The 24,142-nt window shown below is 39.9% G+C and overlaps 1 protein-coding gene across 4 annotated transcripts in view; it reads left to right on the top strand.

Moving 5' to 3' along the window:
* Window positions 1–23,477, top strand: part of DCLK1 (doublecortin like kinase 1) — a 358,368-nt gene extending 334,891 nt beyond the window's left edge. For 3 of the 4 annotated variants that reach the window (XM_058548007.1, XM_058548006.1, XM_058548008.1), the window contains exon 17: window positions 17,751–23,477. In XM_058548007.1, the coding sequence (XP_058403990.1) occupies window positions 17,751–17,915 (165 nt within the window). In that variant the 3' untranslated portion in view covers window positions 17,916–23,477. Of the gene's footprint in view, window positions 1–4,224; window positions 4,299–17,750 lie in introns of all 4 variants that reach the window. The other variant, XM_058548010.1, reaches the window with a different exon arrangement.
* The last annotated feature ends 665 nt before the right edge of the window (window positions 23,478–24,142 follow it).

The following is a 24,142-nucleotide window of genomic DNA, read 5'->3' as shown; positions in this document are numbered from 1 at the left end:
TATTTATGCTACTAAACAGTCCTTCATGCTCATGAGCAATACTGGATATTTAACTACTTCTATGGGTGTTTTTATTTTCTTTCCCTTTTTTTTTTTTGGTTGTGCTAGAGCTCCAGATAAAGCTAAAGATAAATAAGTGACATATTCAATACAACCAATCCCAGATCTGGGTTACTAAATATTTGATCTGAGCTTCCAGAATTTGCAGGTGGCACCAATGCATGCATACACTCTCTTGTACTGTTTGCATTTCATGTTTTTTGATTGAACCCTTTCAACAGTGAGTTACATGAGTGTGAGTAACTGGCTCATGGCTACACTGACAGTACTAAATAGAACGCATACGCGTACTCTTTCAGATGCTCCTCAGTGCTGAGGATTTAAAATTGCAAGTTGTTCTTCTTGCCCCCTCTCTTGAGTTCTTTCTAAGGAAATTCAATGTAGGAGTACATTGTCCTTCACGTCTTCATGGATTGTCAATGTTCTTTGTTATCAGCTAATATTCAGTCAGTAATTTTTGGAAGTAACAATCTCATGGTCATTCTCAACTAAACCAGACATTCTATACTCTATTTTCATCATTCAAGATATAAGTCTATTCCAAAACATTTGATTCCACAATTTTCTTTTGGAATGGACTGCCAGCACGCTTGTCCATGAAAAGGACTGCTTTTCTGCTCCTGCTGAGGGCTTACAGCTGCTAGAAAGGGTGCTTTTTCCACTTTTGTCATTTTGTTTTTGTTTTCATTTTCCCTGGTCTTTTATTTTAATTAGTCTTTGGTTAAGTTTGCCTTGGTTGCTCAGTAATGGTTTGTTCACAGTATTCTGGGAGTCTTATAATGACTAAGCACAGGAACTTCAGGGCAATTTTCCATTGGACAGACAACACAGATTTGAGGGGAAATCCTGCTTTAATCAGACCTGGATAAATTCTGAAACCTAATCTACATGAGTTTATTACAACCTCATCTAAGTAGATCTCAAAAAACTTAGTATTTGAAGATCAAAGGTCCACTGATTTTTTTTCTAAATATTATGTTTGGACCATTTTGAGTGCAATTTAATATCACTTTCTCAGTTCATCACTAACATGTTTCCGTGGAAACCATACGAACTGGTAATATAAATTGTAAAATGGGCTGTGTGATGCTGAGTTATGCATTAGTTGCATGCTTATTTAATCTTTATCTACTATAAAGTTTTAAAAAGTAATTATCAACTTAAATCCTACTCAAAATAATTGACTTTTTGGAGAAATATCTGAAAAAGTGCTTTGTCAATTCTAAAGCACAATTCACATGTTGACTACTATCATCAATATTTCAAGCATGAAAGAGAATATCGCTGTAAATTTCAGAGGTTGTTTCAGAAGAAATTGGCCTGCCATCATATATGCATTTATGCACCTTCTCCAGAATGCTTTTCCCTCATAAATGTCCACACCCTCCGTAAGCACCTGGGGAAGGTCGCTAGTCAAAGGGCGGGGCTGGGAATTAAACAATGGCCAGGGTTGGCTGCCTTTGTTGTTAACTTTCAGAATAGCATTATATTCCATTACAATGTTCCCATTCTTAAAGTGCAAAGACGAAGTCTCAGGGGACTCGCACAAGAAAAAGGAACCCTGGCATTAAATAATATTCCAACTCAAACTAAAGTAGAACTGCAAGGGGATGATATTTTGCTGTGAGGCAGAATGTAAGTGGTAGGTAGAAGGAATAGCCTTCGTAAATGATGCATGCTATAAAGACCGTTTGATAATTTAATAATGCATTATAATTATTAATTCACCCACATGACAGAAATTCCTGTAATTAATATAATACTGTAATGACTTATAATTGATAGATATAGAAAAAACTGATTTCAGCATAAATTTCATTGAGACAGAATTTTTTCCCATGAGCATGTATGCTCTCCTCAGAGGCTATCAAATAATGTATTTTATTTTAAACTACCTTTGTCCTAGGACTGATTTTTGGAAATTATATACACCCTTTAAAATAAAAAAAAAAGTACTATTTAGAATGTAGCGTCAATCAGCTTGTTTTTACAGGAAATCAGCAATTAAATCATTAGTCCTTAACTGGTACTTCTCTTTCCTTGGTTAGCAACCTTACTACCTGCTGGAGATCAACGATGCTTATAAAGGAATTCTTGACACTTTTTCTTTCTCGGAGTGACAAAGGAAAAAAGAGCATACTGTCATAACAAACAGACTCTAGTCACAGGTGTAATTTATGACACGAGCAGAGTTTAACATGCACTCACGGTTCTGAACCTTAGTGTTTTTTTGTTCGTATTGTCATTTTTTTCTTCTCTGCTTCCCACCCCCTACATTATTAGACCAAAGAAAGGACAAATGATAACTTTATATTAAGGTTGCAAGAGGTCCTTGAATTGGCTGGGAGAGTAATTACCAGCTGGAGGCTCACAGGGATCATGCGGCTCTTCTAAAAGGGGAAAAGGTGTTCTGACATTTAGGTCAGGCAACGTGATTAGGTGGAAACCCACTGCTGTCCCTATAACTGCAACATTCTGCCTCTCAGAAAGACTCTATTGTCCCTCCACCACCTTCCCAGTAGTTGGGGGATTAAAAAAAAGCAAAACAAAACAGAACAGAACAGAGAAAGGAAAACAAAAGGTTATTAAAATGCAATTTATAGACATAAAATGGAATTAGAGATGACATTTTAACGGTGGACGTCTTGAGAGCTAAGGGAGGGGAGGGAGGCATTATTAGATTTGCTCAGCTTGATGAAGAACCGATGACTAAGATGTCAGTTCCAATTTATTTTTCCTCATTTAATGCTGTTTATTATTTTAACCGATAATTTTTCTAATGCTTTAAACTTCTTCTTTTGCATTTTGCTCATGCAAATAGAGCATTTCAGTCTAATTGAACAAATCCATACTAATCAGCGTGCAAATAATTGTGATTCTGGGAAGCTTAGTTCTAGAGTGAGAGAGACCTTCGAGCTAGTGCGTTTTCATATGCCGTGTTAGGGGACACTTCGCCTGTAGATGGCAATAGAAAACTAGTTACTAAGTAGCCATCCTCGCAGGCTGAGAAACAGAAGTGCAGGCCTTCATTTTCCTAACAGCAAGTGTACTTCAATTTTTTTCTAAATAAAACGAAATGTACATTTTTTAAAAGGCTGAGTCTCACATTGCTGTTCAGTGAACACTGGGATAGCCTAGTTTATAATCAGAATACCAAATCCTCTGAGCAGTTTTTGGTTTAAACGCCTGGTGCTCTGGCGTGTTTTTGAAATGCCTTTGTAAATTTAGAAGTAGATGCTCTCATCAGCATGGCACTCGTACCCCACTTGAAAGCACTCATGAGCCTCTCCATAAAGAAAGGTGTGCAAGTTGCCTCCTCTCCTGGGCAGAACGGGGAGTGGGCATATGGCATGATTATTGTTTTTCAAAATTGGGGATTCAATCTTTTATTCCTAGGTAGCCAAATGTTAACATCTTATTCCAGGATGAACAACTTTGAGAACTTACCCTGTCTCCTATTTATTGTACCTTTTGTTAATCGTAAGCATTTTACTGTACATATGCATTTTTAATACAAAGTGAAAACTGTTTTTCATTTTATTTTCTATATTTTCATAGAGAAAATTTACTATTTTATACTACATCTTTTTAGTTTGGAAATGTAATTGATTCACCTTTAAGAGGAGCTCTGTTTTTGAAGATTAACTCTTAAGGAAAGAAATCCAAATTGCTGTGATTTATGGGAGTTCAAAACTTGATTCTTTTGATGATTCTTTTCATCCTTTATTTTGCATTTATGAAGCCCTCAAATTTAAGCCTGATGGGATAAGATTTTCGGGGAGTCCAATCTGCTTTCTCTTAGGTGGCTAAAGCTGATTTCAGTACTTTATTTAATTGGAAAGCATTTTCCATTCTGTAGCTTATGAAGAGGTGTTTGTATCTTTTGAAACTGAGAGGACGTTATTAAATGTGCATTCAAAAAACTTGTTTGACAAATTAGATTTTTTCTAACAAATTGGCCTTCAAGATATTCATGAGGGAGTAGTGTCTTTTCTTGCCTTTTTATTTTCAAGGTGCAGATTTAGGATGTTAGCTAGTCACCCTGCAGAAGAGGCAGCGTAACTACATATACATATATAGTCAATGAAGAACAGCTTGGTCTGGAGTCTTAATTCTTTAGCACAATGTCGATCCACTGAGTTGCCCCCATTTCTCTCTGCTCAGCTGGACCACGGGTTTACCATCAAGAGATCAGGGTCTTTGGACTACTACCAACAACCAGGAATGTATTGGATAAGGTATGAGATGGTGCAGCTCAACAGTCAGTGTTTCCATGGCAACGTGCTGGCAGTCTCCATTAACCAGTTCCTTCAGTGGATAAACATGCTTTTGATTTGTTATCCAGTCCATATGCTGCTTTATCAGTTTCATTTTAATCTTGATTGAGATGCCACACCCCCTCATTTCTTTTTTTCACCCATTATTCACACTGACATTTGCCAGCTTTCTTTCCATTGCACATGCTCAGTATCAATTTTCCTTACAGTTAAAAGGACAGTATATTTAGTGTTAATGCCAAAGCATTTTCTTGATGTTGCTAATGAAAACAATGATTTCTAGTGCTCTTCTGTCCCTTAACAAATGAAAGAACAACCGTACCTTAGTATATGTTCTATAGAAGTATATACTGTCATTTTAAAGTCATCAAGCCCAGCCTTGACCTTATTAGATGGATGAGACAATGCATTTACACGTTAGTAGTAGAAGCTCCTCCAACTACAGTGAGCTATAGAATGCATTGTGTGTGTTGGTAAGCTTGTGTTTTCAAATTCTCCACCTCTTTGTTTTGTTTGTTTCTGTTTTATTGTTACCTCTCTCCCCCTGGAAATCTCTTTATGTACTAGCTATTGCATGAATTTATTTTTCAGTATTTTGTAACTGTCAGATTACTTAGCTGGCTTATCTGCTCAAGAGAAAGGGACTGTGGGAGGTATCGATTTCTTTTTGACTGGGTTAAGAATGCTATCCAATCGTTTTCTATTCCAGTCAACTGCCCTGGCATTTCCTTCAAGGGCCATTGTTTGTGTCTCTTAAGTTATCCACAGGCAGGATGGTTTCTGATGATTTGAGAAATGAACTCTGAGAAGTCCTAGGGAACTTTTCTCCTCCATCTTAATTTTCTTCTCCATTCTGAAATGATCTCCAGGTAAAGCCCCACGTTTAGCATTTGCTAAGAAAAATTCTGCTGGATTGGACATTTGTTTCCCCTGAATCACTTAGCCTATCTGCAGAAATACAGTGGCTGCCTGATGTTGTTTCATGGATTAGACTACTAAGTTGTAGAAAAAGAAAAAATATATATATATAATATATAATTTTAACCCCCAATTATTACTTCTAAATTTTTCTAATAGACACTCGAAACAAAGGACTTAGGGAATCAGAAAAGGGCACACTTTGACAAACTATTCCAATATACTAAAGTCACGATAATTTCTTAGTCTGTTTAAAGCAAGAAAATACCCAAACTTCAATAAAATATTTTAAAGTCAGTTTTACATTGAAAGCTATTTGTATCTTCGAGACGGATATGCATGCAGGAGATGCACAGTGGCCTTTGTATTTACCTAAGTAAAATAGTTTTATAGGTGTAGAAAGAACTTTGTTTTATTTTTAACCGTTTTTGGCGGGGGCTGGGGGGGTGTGAATCAGTCATGATTTGCCTTTGGGCAGACTCTTCTTTTTGACTTTTTATGTGGAAGATGATCCATCCATCTTTTACTTTTTCCTGAAAGATAATATACATTCAGAAGAGTGCATATGTCATGAGTGCACAACTCAACAAATTTTCACAAACTGAACACACCCCTGTAAGCAGCACCCAGATCAAGCACAGAACATTTCGAGCACCCCACCCCCACAACTCCCCATCCTTGCCAGAGCCCTTCCAGGAGGGTCACGTAGCCCCAAGGGTAAACACTGACTGGGAGTCTATCCGCATTAATTAGCTTTGCCTGGTTTTGTCCTTTATATAAATTGAATCACACCATGCTCCATCCTCTCTTAATTGTATGCCTCCTAACCTCAGGCATATTAACCAAACATATATGAGTAAAGTTAATATACAATTAAAAATAGGCATCAAATATGTCTAATTACAGTTGTGCATATTTATATAACAAAAATTACACATATAAATTAATAATTTCAAAAAAATATTCTAGAAAATATATTACTAAATTTGTAGGATTAAGAGTGGGAGCAAAAAACCAAGTAAACACAATAATTAATAAACGTAGCCAAGGATAAAAAGGCCATTTGACTAAAATCCTAGTGATGGTTCCCATCAGCAGACAAAATGACACATCCCTGAATAATGGGCAGGAGCAGATGGGAGATAATCTCTTTTCTCTTCCACACATAAACTGCTCTGTTTTCCAGCTGGGGGCAGTAACAACGTTTATAGTTAATGCTGTACTAAACAGCGCACCCAGTATGTAAAGCTAAATTAGAGAAATGATGCTAAAAACTCATCGGCATATATGCTTAATTAGGAAGTTTTATAATGCCATTTAGCCCTGGACGAACACACTCTTCTCGCTGATTGCAAATGCTTGCATTTTATCTCCATGGAAGTGGGAGCATTTGTCTAACCACGGTGGCGGCCAACTTTCTAGCATAAACAATCATTACATGCGAACATCCCCGCTCCCAAATGTTGTGTTTACAAGTCCTCACGGCTGTTTTCACTACTCTAAGAACACTTGGGAGTCGCACTGGCTTTTTGTAAAGCAGCTCACATCAGGGCATAGGCTGGAAAAAACGTCTCTTCGGGGTGCCCAGAATTGGCATGTCCTTCTTAATCGGCTTTTTGGTGATGGTAGAGAAATGGTGGGGGTCCATTTTCCTCTTTTTCTCCTTCATTCTCCTGCCTCTTAACAGAGAGCTGCTTCCAAGCCGTAGCCAGGGGAGCAGCATCCTGCTTGGCCCATTTTTCCAGGAGACCTTGCTCCTGTCGCTCAGAGTCTGGGGGGACAGCCTCCCAGGAACGCACCGCCCGGGGCCATTCCGCTTCCTTGTGGCCCTGCTGCAAGCCACTGGAAAACATTTACATCTCATTACATTTTCCCCTCCTGGAAACGTGTCCTTATCCAGAAGGGATGTGGTCACACCCATTTATGCCTTTCTCAAGTGAAGTTGTCTCTGTGGCAGGTGCTATGGCCAACAACACATGGAGAGTTCCTGCGTCTTCTGCACGCAGACCAGGCAGCAGCCAGAACGGGCTAACCCAATTAAAGAAAAGAAATATCAAAACAAGACGTAAGCTAAAAAGGCTAAATAAGATAAAAGGCAGAGGTGAGCTAGGACAAAAGGGTGGTTGAGTTCCCAGGCATGACGTGACTAAAATGTGCATATTGGATTAGAGAACCGTCCTGAAACAGTGAGTAATGAGGCAGAGCAATGGCAGCCGCCCGCAGTCTTTGCAAAGCTATTAAATGCTGTCATGCTCGGTTGTTAAAGGGAATGGGGTCAGTTAAATGCATCCTGCTCAGCACAGGTTTGAAAGAACGGTTCCTGTGAAAGCCAGAGAGGACCCCCTGCGTGGTGTGAGAGGGAGTCCGTGGAGAGCCTCAGCCAACAGCCAAGTGCACACAGCAAGTTGCAGTGCATTGCAAGTTGCTTTATGGAAAGTGGCCTTGGCTTTGCTCTGGTGATTAAGAAAGCGCTCCCTGATGAGTGTCAGAGCACTGCAGGAAGGAAGGGCAAATGCCTCTGTCCTAGCAAGGGATTAACCACCCTACCCGACCCGGTCCTGAGACACCCTCTGTAACGGAAAGTTTAGAATGTAGAAAAGGCATGGATTTAAACTTCAAAACCAGCCAAACTGTGATTACAGAGAAAAGTATTGTGAAAGTATGCGATTTGGTCTTGTAGCTATCCCTTGATGCTAAAAAGTGAGTTATTAGGCCAAGAGGCTCAAAAGATGGGCAATACCTTATGTTATAGTTCCACAAATGGTCATGATGAGAAACACAGGAAGAGTGAGACAGCTGTGTTATTTTACCAAGTCAAACAGGTTGCTCACTGTTGGAGATTTTATTCTATTTCATTTGACTTTCAGAGGCCTCTTAAGAGAGGATCCCAACAATATATATTTGCCTTTTTAAAATTTAACGTACTTGTTACTAGAAACGAGAAATTGCCTTGGCATTCCATGACCTACTGATTCGGCCTAAATTGAAGTGAGATATTTTACATTTTCCTGAGATTCTTGAGGATTCGGTATTGATCAAAAATTTTGTAGTATCATATTTATTTTGACCTTGCTTCAGAATCTCTTTCCCTTTTTAGATTTAAAAAAAATCTACACTCTTTTCTACCTATACATTCCTGCAATACTTTGACTCTAAATGTTCCCCAGTGGTGTTCCCTGATATGATATAGATTTTATTAGGTGTAAATGTATAGAAAGAATACATCACAAAGAACTTAATCATGAGTATTGACACACTGTTATTCTATTAAGAAAGAGCGTGAATATTGATATACTGAAGTGAGACAATTCTCAAATACATGTCAGACACATGACACTTTTAGAAAATAAAATGTCTTGAAAATTGAGGTGAAACGAACTTGATTAAAGATTGGCAGCACTGTGCATGGAGAGTTTGTGGCTTTGGTGTTGGGAAGCCCAGGTTTTGGATCCAGCCTGCCTGACTGCCTGCAGTGTGACTTTGGGCAAGTGACATGTTCACTCCCTGATTTTCAATTTCCCCATCTATAAAAATGAGAAGAGTTTTATCAACCTTCCAAATCTGTGGTGAGGATTAAACAAGCTGCCTGAACAAAAGGGCCTTCACAGACCCCAGCCCAAAAGAGGAACTCAGAGAAGATTGCTTCACGGGGTGTCCCTCACCTCCCAGACGAAATCATCCATTTCACACTAGAAACAGATTTTCCTGAGAAAACTGATCTCTCTCCAGATTGAAACATTTGTTATTAAAGTAGAACCATGCACTTTTTTGATGCTCTGATTGGAGTAAACTACTGAGTAACTTATGTGTAATATTATTCATGAGCATTTGTGGCATTAAATTTTACTTAAAGTAGTCTATAGCCAATAATCCTGATGAAATGGAAGTTTAAAATGTTATCCTCTTGGGCAGGGATTGGCAGACCACAGCCAATGGGCCATATCTGGCCCACTGCCTGGGGCTTTTGTAAATAAAGTTTTATTGGAACACAGCCACATCCATTCATTTATAAATTGCCTATGGCGGCTTTTGCCCTACAGTGGCTGAGTTGAGTACTTGCGTCAAAGAACCATATGGCCTGCAAAACCTAAAATATTTACTATGTGGCCTTTCCAGAAAAAGTTTTTCAACTCCTGTTCTGGGGGAAACACGTTTCTAAATTAAAAGGCATCAGCTGGTGGAGTTTGTTAAAACCTGTATCTCCACCACCTAGTGGAATGCCTGGCACATAGTAGGCCCTCAATAAATATTTGTTCCAATGCAGGGACCATTCATATCATAGAGGAACCTTGCTTTTGAGGATAAATGTGCTTTTGAAGAGTTTGGGGTAAATTAAAGTTTGGACAATCAAATCACATGTGAGATGCTGTAGGATAGCATCCCATTTATAGCAACCCAAGAGTGAGCCTTTTGACAACGTTAAAAAATTGTTTTTGTAATTAAAGGAGTTACTCCCTAACTTACCTGCTTAGTAAGTTCTAAATTTTCATAGATTTTCTTAAGATAAACTATGCCTGTGGTTGTTCTTTAGTTTACTAGTACAATGAAGGAAAAACAACATGGCAGCTCAGTTGGGCTTATACTATGAGAAAATCAGAAGCTGTAGGGCAGAGGAAACGCATGAATTTTGTCCTCTAGAAGCCTGAGCTCAGCTAGTGGCTATAATTTTACCCCTCTGATAGGAGGCTATCAGAAACCCATTGCAGGGTTAGGCCAATGGGGGATTCTGTTAAGAACCAGATCAGCAGGACGAGCTTCTGATTAAGAAGTGGTGGAGGGCCAGCCCGCTGGCTTAGCGGTTAAGTACGCACGCTCCGCTGCTGGCGGCCCGGGTTCGGATCCTGGGCACGCACCGACGCACGGCTTCTCTGGCCATGCTGAGGCTGCGTCCCACACACAGCAACTAGAAGGATGTGTAACTATGACATACAACTATCTACTGGGGCTTTGGGGAGAAAAAGGGAAAAGAAAAAAGGAGAGGGAGGAGGATTGGCAATAGATGTTAGCTCAGGGCCGGTCTTCCTCAGCAAAAAAAAATGAGGATTGGCATGGATGTTAGCTCAGGGCTGATCTTCCTCACAAAAAAAAAAAAAAAGTGGTGGAGAAGCATGAGGCAGTTTTGCCCAGGGAAATGAGGAATAACGTTTAAAAGAGTTGCCCCTAGAAAGTAGTTTAGAGGGCTGCTAGATTTCATTCCATGAGGCCTCCTTTTGCCATTTTAACCGTCATCTTCATTTTAGGGAAATACCATATCATCTATCCAGATACTGTGCAGTTCCTGGCAAGACCCCAAAAGGATATTAAAGCAAAACAAAACAGAACCATAATATGCAAGACAGTAAGCCAAATAAAACGAGGAGGGTGGATATTTCCATCGATTTGTCAGTTTAATTTTACTAGCAAGCCAAACATTTCTAGAGTGGCAAGCAAATCGTAACTCAGTCCCTACAGAATGAGGGCGAGCGAAGGAAAGGGTTCCTGAGATTAATGCCCCAACAGCTGCATCCCCGGTTCAGTCTCCTAGGTGGTATGAATAATGGATGGGCTAAAAGGCAAAATGCACAATAATGTTCTTTTATTAATGAAATGAAGACTGTTTGTGATGGCTAGCAATAAATTAAGAAAAGCAAAAAAGGCGAAGCAGTCAATGTTTGCCTCTGAAAAACGTGGTTACTTAAATCCAATAATTACTGCTGTGACAGAACACATTGCCTCACAACTTAAATGAGGGGCATCTCTTGCAAGGCCTGCTCCTCTTGCAGAACAGAAATATTTTTGATCCATAGACTGTAAGGCCTATTGTTTGCGAAGGGAAAAGCATAACCCGTTATAGTAGATTGATGGCGATATTAAGAATATTCATAGTATTTCATAGGTGGAAGTTTCCCTAGGGATCATGCACTGTACCCCTCTTCAGTCTCTGGACTGGGAAATTGGGGCTTGACGTGGTTGGGAAACATGTCCAAGGTCACATAATCAGCTGAGCTAGGACACAAAGCTAGTTCTGCTGATTTCCCCCTACTGCTGCTTCCAAGGGGATTAAGCTAAAGCTACCGAACAAGACAAGCATTGCAGAGATGGGGGTGACTCAGACTGGCACAAACAAAGCTGATGCTCCAGTTCATATTCTCAACTCATGCCTGACCTTCCTCCTCCACGCTATATATATTTTTTTTAACATTGCATAGATATGCCAGATGGATATGTCCTATGTATTTATGATGATTTTCAAATTTAATGTCAGAAATAAGGGTTTATAACATCCTAGTACTACGTGGTGGAGGATAGTGTCATTTCATTGTAACAGAAGAGGCACTGACCAAATTCATTAGATGTATCTATTGTTAGAATACATTTCCTTGGTGTTAGGCAAGCACTGTCTTTTCTTTACACCTGCCTGGCATTATGGCAGACTCCAAAACATAATGGATATTAATTCCTCTAAGATTTCCAACTACTGCACGTGCAGCCACCTGAGTTGCTGAGGTAACTGGCATTATTTTACTGTTCCTCAGTTTTCACACTTTACCTAGCAGCTCCTAAGGACACTGTGATAACCGGGAGCTTATAGTCTGAGGTAGGGAGATGCAGTGTTTCTTCTGTAGGACAGGTTTATATTAGTTTCTCTATATCATTTTATGTGGTCAACTATTTGTTCTCTTGACCAGGATCCCCCAGTCCACTAATATTTAGCTGTAGCCCAGGACACAGTATAGCAGTCATTATTGAGTACATATTTTAAATAACTAGATTAGAGCTTCATATTTGGTTACTACTGGTCAACTCCAGAATCTCAAGAGATTTCTTGCTCACCTCTAGCCTGTGATAATTAGCACCAAAACCTGATAACGCAGGCTTCAGATTCTCTTACGAGCTCTTAATGAAGTGATAACTTACTGAGGAAACACTTGGGAATTCTACTGCAAGTCCATTCATGTTGGTTCCAACAAAGCTATAAACCATCAGCAAAATAACTAAAAAAATAATAAATCTGTTAGGAAGTCTTAAGTTTTAATGGACCATCAAGGCTATACCTGAGGACAATGTTACCTTACTTAAAAAGATAGGCATTAGGGAGGACAGACCCTATTTGCTTGATATTTGGGCATTTTTTGTCATTGATAAAGAAGAAAGCAGCTTTTCAGAAAGAGTTGAAAGGGCCCAGAATTTAAATTTGTGATGCAGCAGTTCAGAGGAAAAATTATGTTTTGAATTCTTTTTTGGGGGAAAATTATCAGTTGAACTGTATACATTTTTATAGCAATATCTTTTAAAAAATTATATAATAGCATGTTCTGTTTCTTTGCTGGATTCATCTGTCTTGAACTACATATGGGGCTACAGAATTCAACTGTAAAATTTGAACTGCACATATTTTAGAACAAGTTAATTTTATGGCCACAGTTAAAATTCTAAAGATATCATATATGACAGTGCTTACTGTGATAAGAAATTGGACCACAATAAATGGTTGTTGAGTAGATAAATATATGAGTACAAGAGAATATTAACTTTATCTGATGTAAGCATTTGGTCATATCTGAAACATAAATCACATTCTTAAATATTAACTCGTAATACTTCTAACTTCTTATTCTTTTGTATTATAGAGTTGCTTTGGATTCTATTTTTTTTTTTTTTTTTTGTGAGGAGGACTAGCCCTGAGTTAACATCCGATGCCAGTCCTCCCCTTTTTTCTTGAGGAAGACTGGCCCTGGGCTAACATCCGTGCCCATCTTCCTCTACTTCATATGGGACGCCGCCACAGCATGGCTTAACAAGTGGTGCGTCGGTGCGCGCCGGGGATCCAAACCTGCAAACCCCGGGCTGCCGTAGCAGAGCACGTGCACTTAACCGCTGTGCCGCCAGGCGGCCCCATGGATTCTATTTTTGATTATTTAGAAAGCACATAATCATCTAAAATAATTTAATTCTGTATTAATTCAGAAATATTTAATATGTCCCTAATATGTGTGCCTCAGTGTGCTAGGCATTCTGGAAAATACAAAGACGTTTCAGATTCTCCCACAGAGGAGCTTGCATCATGTTTGGGAATTGTGCACAGAAGAGATAACAGGAGGCCCATGTGTAATAAGTGCCAGAAGTTTGGTCAAGACAATACTTGCCTGAGGAATTTAGAAAGAAAAAGTGTGATGCAAGAGGTGAAATGTAATCAAATCTTGGAAAATAGATAAATTTGAGTGCACGGAAGGAGGAGAGGTGATTGCAGATTGGTGAACACCGTGAGCCGAGATGCAGAGGTAAGAATGGTTAAAGTACACGCAAAGATACGTCAGTTAGGACTGTTTTCATTGCAAGTGAAGAAAACCCACACGAAACTGGCTTAAGCAAAAAGGAAATTTATTACTGTGTGTAATCTGAAAGGTCCAAAGGTTGGGTCTGGCTTCAATGATGGGTGGATTCAGCACTAAGTCAGGGCTTGGTTTCTTCCGATTTCTATCCCTCCCCTCCACTTCCCTGTGCTGGCTCTAGTCTGGAGCTTCACGTGGTACCAGGATGTGGGAAGCAGCTCCAGGCCTGCTGTCCTCTCAAAATTGGAATTTAGTATAAATGTGAAGTCCCAGCAAAGGTCTCCTTGTGTCCTATTAGCTGGCTGCCCCTCCTGAACCAATTGTGGGTGTTAGGCAATGCTGTAAGCTCAGGCTTGCTCCTGGGACACAAGCCCACCCCCACCCCACTCTCAAAGATGGGGGTAGGGTACAGGAGCAGGGGATGTCCAAAGGGAAACTGAGGCCTGGTTAACTGTAAGCAGAGTAAATGGATGCTGTGCAAGAAAATCAAGTGTCCGCTAATGGGGAACAAGTCTGCTGATGTCACAAGACCATTTTGAGTAACAACAGGAACTGTTCACTGGAAATTTTTATTGTAAGCACATTGTGAATGTTAGAACGAGGAACTGGACTTTATGAGGAATTGTAAATAAATCGAACCTAGGGATAATTGACCTGTCAGCTGTGTGCAGGATAGACTGGGGGTTGGGTGCTCAGGAGGGAAATAATGTGACCTCTGTTGTACTTTCCCATATTTCAAAAGCCACAATGTTTGTAGAGTACCTATTATGTGCGATGAACTGTGGAGAACACAGAGAGGATGTCCAAGACTTGATCTTGCCCTCCAAAGAGTCTACAATGTGGCAGGGAAGACAGTGAATTAGAGCCAAGTATAGAGTAGTCAGGATGCACAGTGATAGCAATACTAGGTTTCCTGGGAACACAGAGAAAGAAGAAGTTCTTAAAACGAACCACAGTCCGTGGAGCTGGAAGCAGAGTGGGCAGGAGCCCAGGGATGAGAGGCCTATGAATGGCGATGCCCTCTGGAACATCTTTGAGAGCAAGTTGGTTGGGAGCCCTAAACATTAGTTGTGTAGCCTTTGAGAATCTTACGAGAACCTGGGTGGGTCGGAAACTGCCTCACTGTCATCAGACCCAGGGCTTCCTAGGAGTTCACAGGCCCAGAATGGGATTGCGCATGCACCGGACCCTGGCTTGCTGTCCCTGAGAGAGGTTTTCAGGTCATTAGCATGGGAAAGCCTGGTCTTTGGCTTCTGATGCTGCCTGTGGTCAGTGTCTTCTGCTAGCCCACTCTGGTTAGGAACAGAGAAGGAGTGAGCTACTGGGGTGCAGTGGCTCCATTTTATTCTGTTTCACTGGACTTCAGAGTAGACAGGAAGAAATCACTTGGGCCTTTGGAGGAGGAGAACTGAGTTCTGTTCCTAGTTAGCGATGCAATACGGGCAGGTCTCTGCACATGCCTGGACCTCAGTTTCCCTGCCTATAAAGGCAAAGCATTGGACAAAGAATGCTTTATAAATTCTCTTTCAATTCTAAGAATCTAGAAATCCATCTAGAAGAAGAAGAATCCATTTCTAAGAATCTAGAAGCAACCATCACACCCTTATTCCATGACGTGATCATGACATGATATGTTTCCAAAATAACTGCTATGAAGTTACTGGTGAATCGGTTCCACTGAAAGCACGGGCGCGTGAGCAGGAGGGTTCATCTATGAAGGTGGACGTTTAGAAAGCTCCTAACTTTGCTAACAGGAGTGGCGAGAACTGACCACTGAAAAGGGACAGGGCAAGGGTTCTCTAGGCAGAGGGACAAGTAAGGAAGAGAATATGATTACCCTTAGCAGGATTTGGAGAAATGAAAGTGAAAATAAGGAGAATGGGACCATCCAAGCATGGGCTCAACATTGAGTGCCAGGAGCCTCTGTAAAAACTAGATGACGGTATTTGTGGAGAAATGGCCTATTTCAGCGGCTGCAGCCAAGAACATGACTTGGCGTAATTGAGTAGATTATGGGGAGATGAGGTAAATGTGGAGAAGGTGCCAGTGAGAGTAGGGAAGGAGGACAAGTGCTCTGAGGTAAGTTCCAATGTGAGCTTTGTTTTGCATTGTTTTCTTATGACCTGCAGTTACTTAATTTTAAAACAATATCTTATATCAACTTGTAAAGGAAAAAAAAAAACCAAACACCTTCCATTTCTAGGAGATTTAGCCATTTAGGAAGCATGTGCCTATCCATTTTTACATACAGCGACTCTGCGAGGGTGGGGAGGGATTGCTCCTGCTCCTCATTTAACTGAGAACTGAGTGAGTGCGTCTCACAGCCAGCGGTGGACGGAGCAGGACTCAAAGTTCCTGACTACAGGCTGGCGTGCTTGTCTTCCCAACACCAGAAAGCCTCGTTTCACTAGCCAATATTCAGCCCAGTGCCCAGTGCCGATGACTTTTTTCTTTCTCAAGAAGTTAGAAATAGGAATATTTTTTATGACCAAAAGAAGAGTTCATACTACTCTTGGATTAGCTACAGAATGGTTTTTATGTAAATCACACTAAAAAGACGTCTGTTTTTTACAAACGTTCAACTCTACACAAACAGAACATTTTCAGTTTGCTTTGAAAGCAAAATACCATGTGTTATAACTTTACAATGTTTTAAATAAAGTTAGGAATTTGGGTTTGTGATGCTGAAAATATCATAAAATCAGTGAGTATAAGACCATGAACTATATATATGAGGGTCCTTAAAAATTCAACAAGGCGAAGAATCCAAGGTAGACATTTCAGCAAACCACTTCTTGAATCATTGTATGAACGATATACTGAACAAGAAGTGAATTATTAAAGTTTATCTTCCTCATTGATTTGTAACGCTGTTACTCAGTGTGTGGAGAGTTTTTAAAGCAGAGCAGTTCAGCCTAACGAAGCCCTTTACCGTCCTGGTTCTACACACTGCCTCTCTTTCTTTCTTTATTACTTCATTTTGGAACTTTGATTGCCCTATTTTAGATCTAAGATTGCTCTAATGCTATACTGCAATTGTACGAGGGGCTTACTTTTCACTTTGTTCTCAGAACCAGGCTGGCTGTAAATTTATCTCTGCTCTTTGAAGAAGCTAACAGTAAATTTTCAAGACGAAAAATGGTGGTATATATCCCTGTAGAGGAAAAGTAATCTCTTAAAAGCGGAATCACCTCCAGGCTACGTCCTTTTAAAGAGGGACTTGCAAATAAGGATGCCTTCAACTTTTATATGTGTTCTGTATTTTTCTTCAGACTTTGTACCTGTTCTGCTCTCTGTGTAAGGTTTCTCTGTAATGACCCCGTTCCTCCCCACAACCATTAAATCTGTAATGAAGTCATGCCGTTCCCAATTCTGATGTCATAATAACTTCCAGAACTATGGCTGGATAGTGCATCCTGGAGATCATCAGAGGTTTCCTCAGGAAAATGAGGCATAGAGACCAGGAGTTGGAATACCTAGGAAGGATATTGAATCTCAGTTTCATAAATTACCACGTAGTATGGTGAAAATGATCTTTGTAAAGTAAAAAAAAATACGTGGGAAGGTTTCCATTTGGTTTAATTACATTCAAAGCAGTTTTCAAATTCAGGCGTTGGTTTCATTAAAATTAAACCAATACTTCCCAGAGATTCAGCCACACTCCCTCATCAACAGATAATAAGATAATTTACAATGAGAAGGTGCTAAAATAAGAGGATGAGCTGGTGGCTCTGTTGCCATGTCTGACAACTTCATCACCTTTCATTTTTATTCTACAGCTGCCTTGAGCTGAATGTTGATGAAGGAGGCACGTCTGGCCTCCTCACGTGTCAGACACATGGGCCTGGGGTTCCCATTTACCAAGGGGTCTCTGGCTAGCCTGGGAGCCACCAGGGGTAATAGATGTGGAACTAGGGGAACTCTGAGTAGGGCTGGGAGAGGTTGAACCCACGACATCATCCATCCTGCCTGTGCCTGCTGATGTCATGACCAGGTGCTTTTAGGAGCTGCATCTGGGGGAGCAGAGAGCTCCCCAACAGTGGTGACTGTTGTCAACAAAAGTGAGCCATAAAGGCAGGTTAACTTGGCCAGCATATTTTTCTGACGTCAGAAAGTCCCAGAGGTTTTTTTTGCCATTTCTTTCGGCCTAATTGTCCTCTTTCTCATTTTATGCCCCTGCTAGACCACCGCTCTTGATAAGGAGAGGCAGGTTTTCCGACGAAGACGCAACCAGGATGTGAGAAGCCGGTACAAGGCACAGCCGACTCCGCCTGAACTCAACTCAGAATCAGAAGACTACTCCCCAAGCTCCTCGGAGACTGTTCGCTCCCCAAACTCACCCTTTTAATAAGACCCTTTTACTCGAAGTCCTAGCTTAACCCTTTGAGACTCTGAGATATTTTTTTCCAAATTTATGTAAAAACAGTTTCATCTGATCTATCTAGCACTCAATGCTTGAATGGCAGAACAGAAAGTGTGTGTTCTGGTATCTTTCGTGGCGATTTCCCTTTGTAGCTGAATGAGATGACAACATTGTTGTTTGTGAAGATGGCAACTTGTTGCTGATACAGTCCTCAAAGGGTTAAGGCTAATTTGCAACTTTTTTAAACATAGAAGTAATGAATGTTTTCATCCTGTCAAGCTAGGATCTGCAGTATGTAATATAGCACATGTTAACCCTCTGAGTGCATAGGATTTTATGGAGGAGGCTTGGGGAATTTTTCAGGCCTTTGGATGTATATGCACATGTTTCTTGATTTTGCTGCAGATCAAGGAGTGTTGTTAGATGCTGAGATGTCCAGATAAGAAGGGCATCTAGAATGATGTCTTGCTTGTCCTTTTTTGTGGGTTTAGAACATGGCAGGTTTATAACTTATGCATAAGCACCCCTCTTCTTCACAATCCTATTAAGGAAGGGACTTTTTTCGTTAGAGGTATGACTGTCAGCTGCCGTGAGTCCTGCATCCTGAGTGGAGGGAACTGGGTCTGTGCCAGACAGACTGACTCAGGAAAAAGATGGTGCCCTCTCCCCCAAATTGTCTCCATATGAAGATGTGCTGATGACGCCCCAGAAGTGCTGCTTCCACATCAGCTGCTACTAGTGCCAGTGCAGACCCTCGGGAAGTCACCATACCTTGTCTTGTGGTTGGTGAGTGAGGGTCTGCCTGCTCAATATGAGACATTTATAGGAAAAAACAACTGGTGGAAAAGAGCAATAAATTGCCAGGTGCTCTATAGGGCTGGAATTTCAAATAGAAAGAGGAAACAAGATCCTGTTCTTTTTCTCACCTGCTTTTTCATGCACTGCAGTCTTCAGTGTGAAATCCAAATAGAGTATGAAATCCATACAGGAGCGCTGGGGCAGAGAGGACTAGAGGCAAGTGCTTTGCAAGGTGGCCGAGGAGAAAGCACAGTGGGAAAACAATCCAGAATGTTCTAAAAATAAGTTTTAAGGGAATAAACCACTAGTAGATAATTTCATGTGCACCTTTAGGTTACCTACATATAGTCTCCCAGGAAGAACAGGATGGGAGACTTAGAGGATGAAACTTCCGTTCCCTAAGATGACCTTTTTATATCACTGTCTTGAGCTGTCCAGAGGCACATGTTTTTCTCTCTGAGGGCCAAGTCCTACCTGAGACGTGTATTTTCACTCCTGTTACCAAATCTTTGTCCCTAGCCCTGTGTCTCCAGTAAGTTTCTTCTGGAATGTGTTGTATTTCAGAATGGCCTGCCACTCCCTGTACGTCACTGCAATGCTTAGAGAGGAGGCAAGCTATGGTGTCTTGGAGGCAGGGGCCCAACTCAAGCATCCTCCTAAGGTTTGCTCAGCTTTGTCACCCAGGAGACAACCAGTGAGTGATGTCTCATGAAATTTGCATCTGGATGGCTGAACAGCACTTACTGTCTCTGTTTTGAATACACTTCAGTATCTGAAAGTCTTGAAATTTGTATGCGACCTAATCAGTTCTTTATTTTCAAATACACATTGGTCTTCAATTGCTGCTTTTTCCTCTTCAACTCATAAACTATGGTCTATGTTGTTATAGACTGTAAAATCACAACATGTCATGACTTTTGCAACGTAGTCCCCCCAGTTTTTCATTCTTCCACGTTTAGGTTTCTCTCTTTGGTCTGTCTGGTCCTGACATGTAAATGCTGGATCACTTATTGAGAGTTTTTTCCCTTTTTAGAGAGTCCTGAAATAATAACACACGACATCACAATGTAGCACAGATCAGTTGGTTTTTTGGAGAGAGGGGGAGGGCAGAACACCAGAAGGGTGTTGGTGTGTAGGGAGATTCCATATAAGTAAAGTACCCTGAACTGGTCAGAAATTACTGCTTTCTCTAGAACTATAAAGCAAAGCACTGTTGTAAGTAAGACCAAGGAGTAGCTATATAGCTTGGCCGCAACTCTAAATGTATGAATATGAAGACTCTTATGGGCAGAGACCTACCTGCAATAGATTGTCACTTTCCTTTCTTTCTCTGAATTACTGCTTTTCCTGTGGGCATTACATGTTTTGCTACAGCATCTAGTGTACAGAACTTCTAGTGCATGGCTCAGGCCTTTCTCCATTCAAGTCTGGGGTGACTGTGGACCGTGTGAAGCTGTGGAGTGTTTCTCAGCACGCTGCAGAGGGGCAGCTCAGAAGAATGCAGGGCCCATTCAGCACGGGGATCCCAGCGCATCACTGTAGAATTTGAGTGATCTATGCTGAATAAACAGGGGAATGTGACCTGTCAAGTAGAAATATTGAGTAATCAGATGGAATGCAATCTTTTCAGCATTAAGCTATCAAGATCCTGAATGTCAGAGGTGTACTCAGAGGGTTAACAGACAAGCACAAGGCATGCTGATTATGTTGGTGTATCCAGACTGCTTCGCTTTTTGCCAGTGCTTTCTAATTTTTTTCACGACATTCTTGGGATAGTTCAAGTTTGAAATAATTAAGTGGTGGTGTTCTTCAAGGAATTTCTATAACCAAATTGATCTTATTTTTTATTTCACTTTATCATAGAATAAATATGTACCATTATGGCAGTGTATCTCTGTAATTATCTTAACTTAATCATTGCCACCGGTGTTTCCATACTTTTTTCCTGGTATTTAATATAGCTCTTATGGTGGTGGCCTGGTGGTGGGGACTGTCTTTCCTTTATTGATACATGACCAACCATATGGTGTTTTCAAGGGAATTTTAAGATTCATCTCTTCTGTTCGGTAGTAGACTAGTTGAGGAAGAACTCCTTCATTACATGCATCGTGTAAATCATCTCCATAGCTGAGAACTGTTCATACTGGTGAACATGTTTTTTCTCAACCGTGTAGCAGAAATCATTTTATTCGTCCTAATCAATGAATATGTGATTTGCTCCAAATCGTTAGAAGGAAAAGTAAGATTTCAGTCACTGAAAATGTTTTTACTGTAGCCCTCATCTAACTTACACGTGGTGCATATTAAAATAAGCAGAAGAAAAAATGTGAATAAACTGCTGAAAATGTTTGGTGTTTTGTATTCAGTGAGACCTTCCTGCAGCCTGCTCAGCACCCCCATGGATGGTGGTTAACAGGCCCGTCAGATACTGTTGAAAGAAAGCAATATATCCGTGAATGAAGGCTAAAATTGCAATCCTTTACCCTTTGAGGCATATTTCAGTTGGAAAAAAAAGAGAAGAAAAATTGGCTTAGCTTAGAGGGTCATGGAGCTACCCTGTGACCAAGGCTCACACACATTAAATCATGGATATTTGTTGGCCAGCGGTGCCCATTAGACAACTCTGTCCCTGCGCTGAAGTGAAATTGTGCTTGAGGGAAAGCTTTCTTAACATTACTGTGTTGCCTGCTAGCCCTTCTCAGAGTAAAGATCCGTCAGCATTTCCATGGTAAACTTCTATTTTCAAAGGTTTTTAATTTGACCATAAAAAGGTGCCCCAGGCTGAAGTTCCCTCTAGAGGGTCTGTATCAGAGCGAAGATTCATTTCCTTCTCTTCTCAGCCTAATTTTCCCGAGAAAAGAACAACACAAAAATCTGGTATGTCCCCTCCTTCCTTGTAATTTCAGAATTTTGGGAATCACCAAGATTCAAGATGGTAGTTTTAATGTAATTATTCATTTGGATGTGGGTTTAAAAAAAAAAATAAATGAGTTACCTGGCATATATTGTAGATAACATATCTTTTCTATAGTTTGTAAATCATTAATTTTTTAAACTGCTACATGATTTTTTTTTTTTTGTCCAAAGATTTTAAAGAACTTGAAGTTGGTCAGTTCAAAGGTTAGCCTTTCCTGCATGTTGTCTGCCATTTCCATTAGGAGTTTGGGAAAAATACTCTCAGACAGACCCTTACTTTGCATGCAGTGATAGAGGGTCAGATATATACTTCTTTTGGAGATACAGATTTCTTTATTTAATCATCAAGTTTCATGAAGCCGTTCTAGTCTGTTGGGGAAAATAGTGATTAAAGCACTTCCAAAATTAACACTTTTTTCAATTCAGATATGGTAAGATGAGTGTAAATTAACACACTTTACACTTTTTTTGTTTAAAGGGAAATATATCAACAAAACTTGAGTTCACACTAAACATTTGATCACTGCAAATGTGCTTTTAAAATTGGCTCAGTGGTGCTTATACATGAAACAGTACCAAATGGGGTCCCTGAGACCCTCAGAAGGAATCTTTAATTTGTATGTAATTACATACTGGGGGAAGAGGTGCTTTTAAGCCAGTCTTTTATTTTTTAATCATCTCAAATATGCAACCATCCATCCAGTAACATTAAGGGTCGTAAACTGGTGGGAAACAGGAAATTCAGCATAGAGGCTTAGAATGCCTCTGGTTAGGGTGGGTTTTTTTTCCCTTTGGTTTTTTTGTTTTTGTTGTTGGACTTCGACACTGAAGCTGTGTGATCATTTTTCAGTGAGCGAACTGCTAACTGGCAGGTGTTTTGATCATGAGGTTTGCAATATCTTGCCCTGGGAGACAAGTGAGAGATCCAGTTTCATTCTTTTTCCCTAAAGGAAGAGGAATCTCTACAATTAAACTATACCTGTAGATTTCCTCAACATTCTGTTTTGGTCAACTGAAGTGAGACCCTTAATGTTGCTTTAATGTAAAATTGTATATTTTTGTCTGTGATATACTTTATTAATTTAAAGTAAATAATAGTTCCAAAAGCCTTCACTGTTAGTATTAAGAGAAAGTAGGATTTTAAAAGTGATGATAAAGATGCTCTAATGTCAGTTCATTCCAGTCCAATCGAATGTGGTAAGAAAAAGAACTTGAATAGTTCTCTAGGGACAATTTCTCACTTGTCATTGACATTAATCTTTGATGTATTCTCAGAAAAAATAAAAAGAAATTGAAACTGGTCCAGGGTTAGAGTCATATCCTCCATAACTATTTTTTTTAATTTTATTAGGAAATTAATAATAGCCTATTTCATTCTGGCTGAAAGAAAATTATTAAAGGATTAGTTGAGTGTGAAATTAAATAGTATTTTGCTCATGCATACTAAAAAGGTGGTCTTGGAACTTGATGCATTTAAACAAGTTTCTGAAAGGTTTCAATTTGGTGCAAGAAAAAAATTCTATGTTTCCTTTGAAAATACTGGATTTATCAATTGCTGCATGGATCAGATGGCATAGGTTAATCTTTGATTTTCAGAATCTTAATGAAATAACTTTCAAATGATTTGTATCCATGGTTAAAGCTGGAATGAGATCCAATTTTTTTCCTAATCTCTCAGTTTAAGCTAATAAATGTAGGTTAATGTGGAATGAAATCATCTGTGATATATTATGTTCATTTATCAACCGAGTTTTTTGATGTTGCCTGTTTTTATGTAAAACATGTTCTTAAAGTTAATAAAATAGTAGTACTTGGTGTATGAACTACTACGTAACACCCTAGCTGCAGTGTCCACTCCTCAATTCACATTGCCGTAATGGAGTAAAATTTCATTCTAGTTCAGTTCATAATTGACACATTCAGTCCACGAAGGAATAACCCAGCTGTGTTCTTGGGGGGAATTCTCTCTATGCAGGGCTTTAAAAATTAGTCATGCGGTCAGAGTGTAGCTTTCCCACATGTCCACCATAGCAGAGTGTATATTTCATGAGTGTAATTCAAAAACAGCTATTCCAAAAATGTCCCTTTTTGTATATTACCTTCCTGCCTGGGCCAGTGACTTGGATAAACACAAAGAAATCAAATACCGTTCAGCCCTATTTTATCCTTCAACCTATGTGCATAAGCTCTCCAGAGAACGGTATTGTTTTATCCACTAACCTGTAATTAGCTGCCATTTTTATAACAATTTCCCATCATGCATTCCAGATGCAATTTTGACCTTAGAGAAAACTGCAAAACTGTTCAATGGAATAAAGTCCTTTTCTATGCTAGAAGATTGAAAAGTCAGCCAGCAAAAGTGACTGCAGGTCCCCTGGTGTCCTATGAAGGTGCCAGAATATTACCAAGGGCTTGTAAAATTAGCAGTCACCTTCCCTGCCATCTACATGCTGTGGCTGTGGCTGCTGTTTTCCCATTCGCTCCTCTGCAGTGAAATC

This window comes from Diceros bicornis, chromosome 9 (assembly GCF_020826845.1).
Source record: "Diceros bicornis minor isolate mBicDic1 chromosome 9, mDicBic1.mat.cur, whole genome shotgun sequence".
Classification (NCBI taxonomy): Eukaryota; Metazoa; Chordata; class Mammalia; order Perissodactyla; family Rhinocerotidae; genus Diceros; species Diceros bicornis.
Note: the sequence above shows the minus strand (reverse complement) of the source record. Positions and strands in the feature narration are given on the sequence as shown.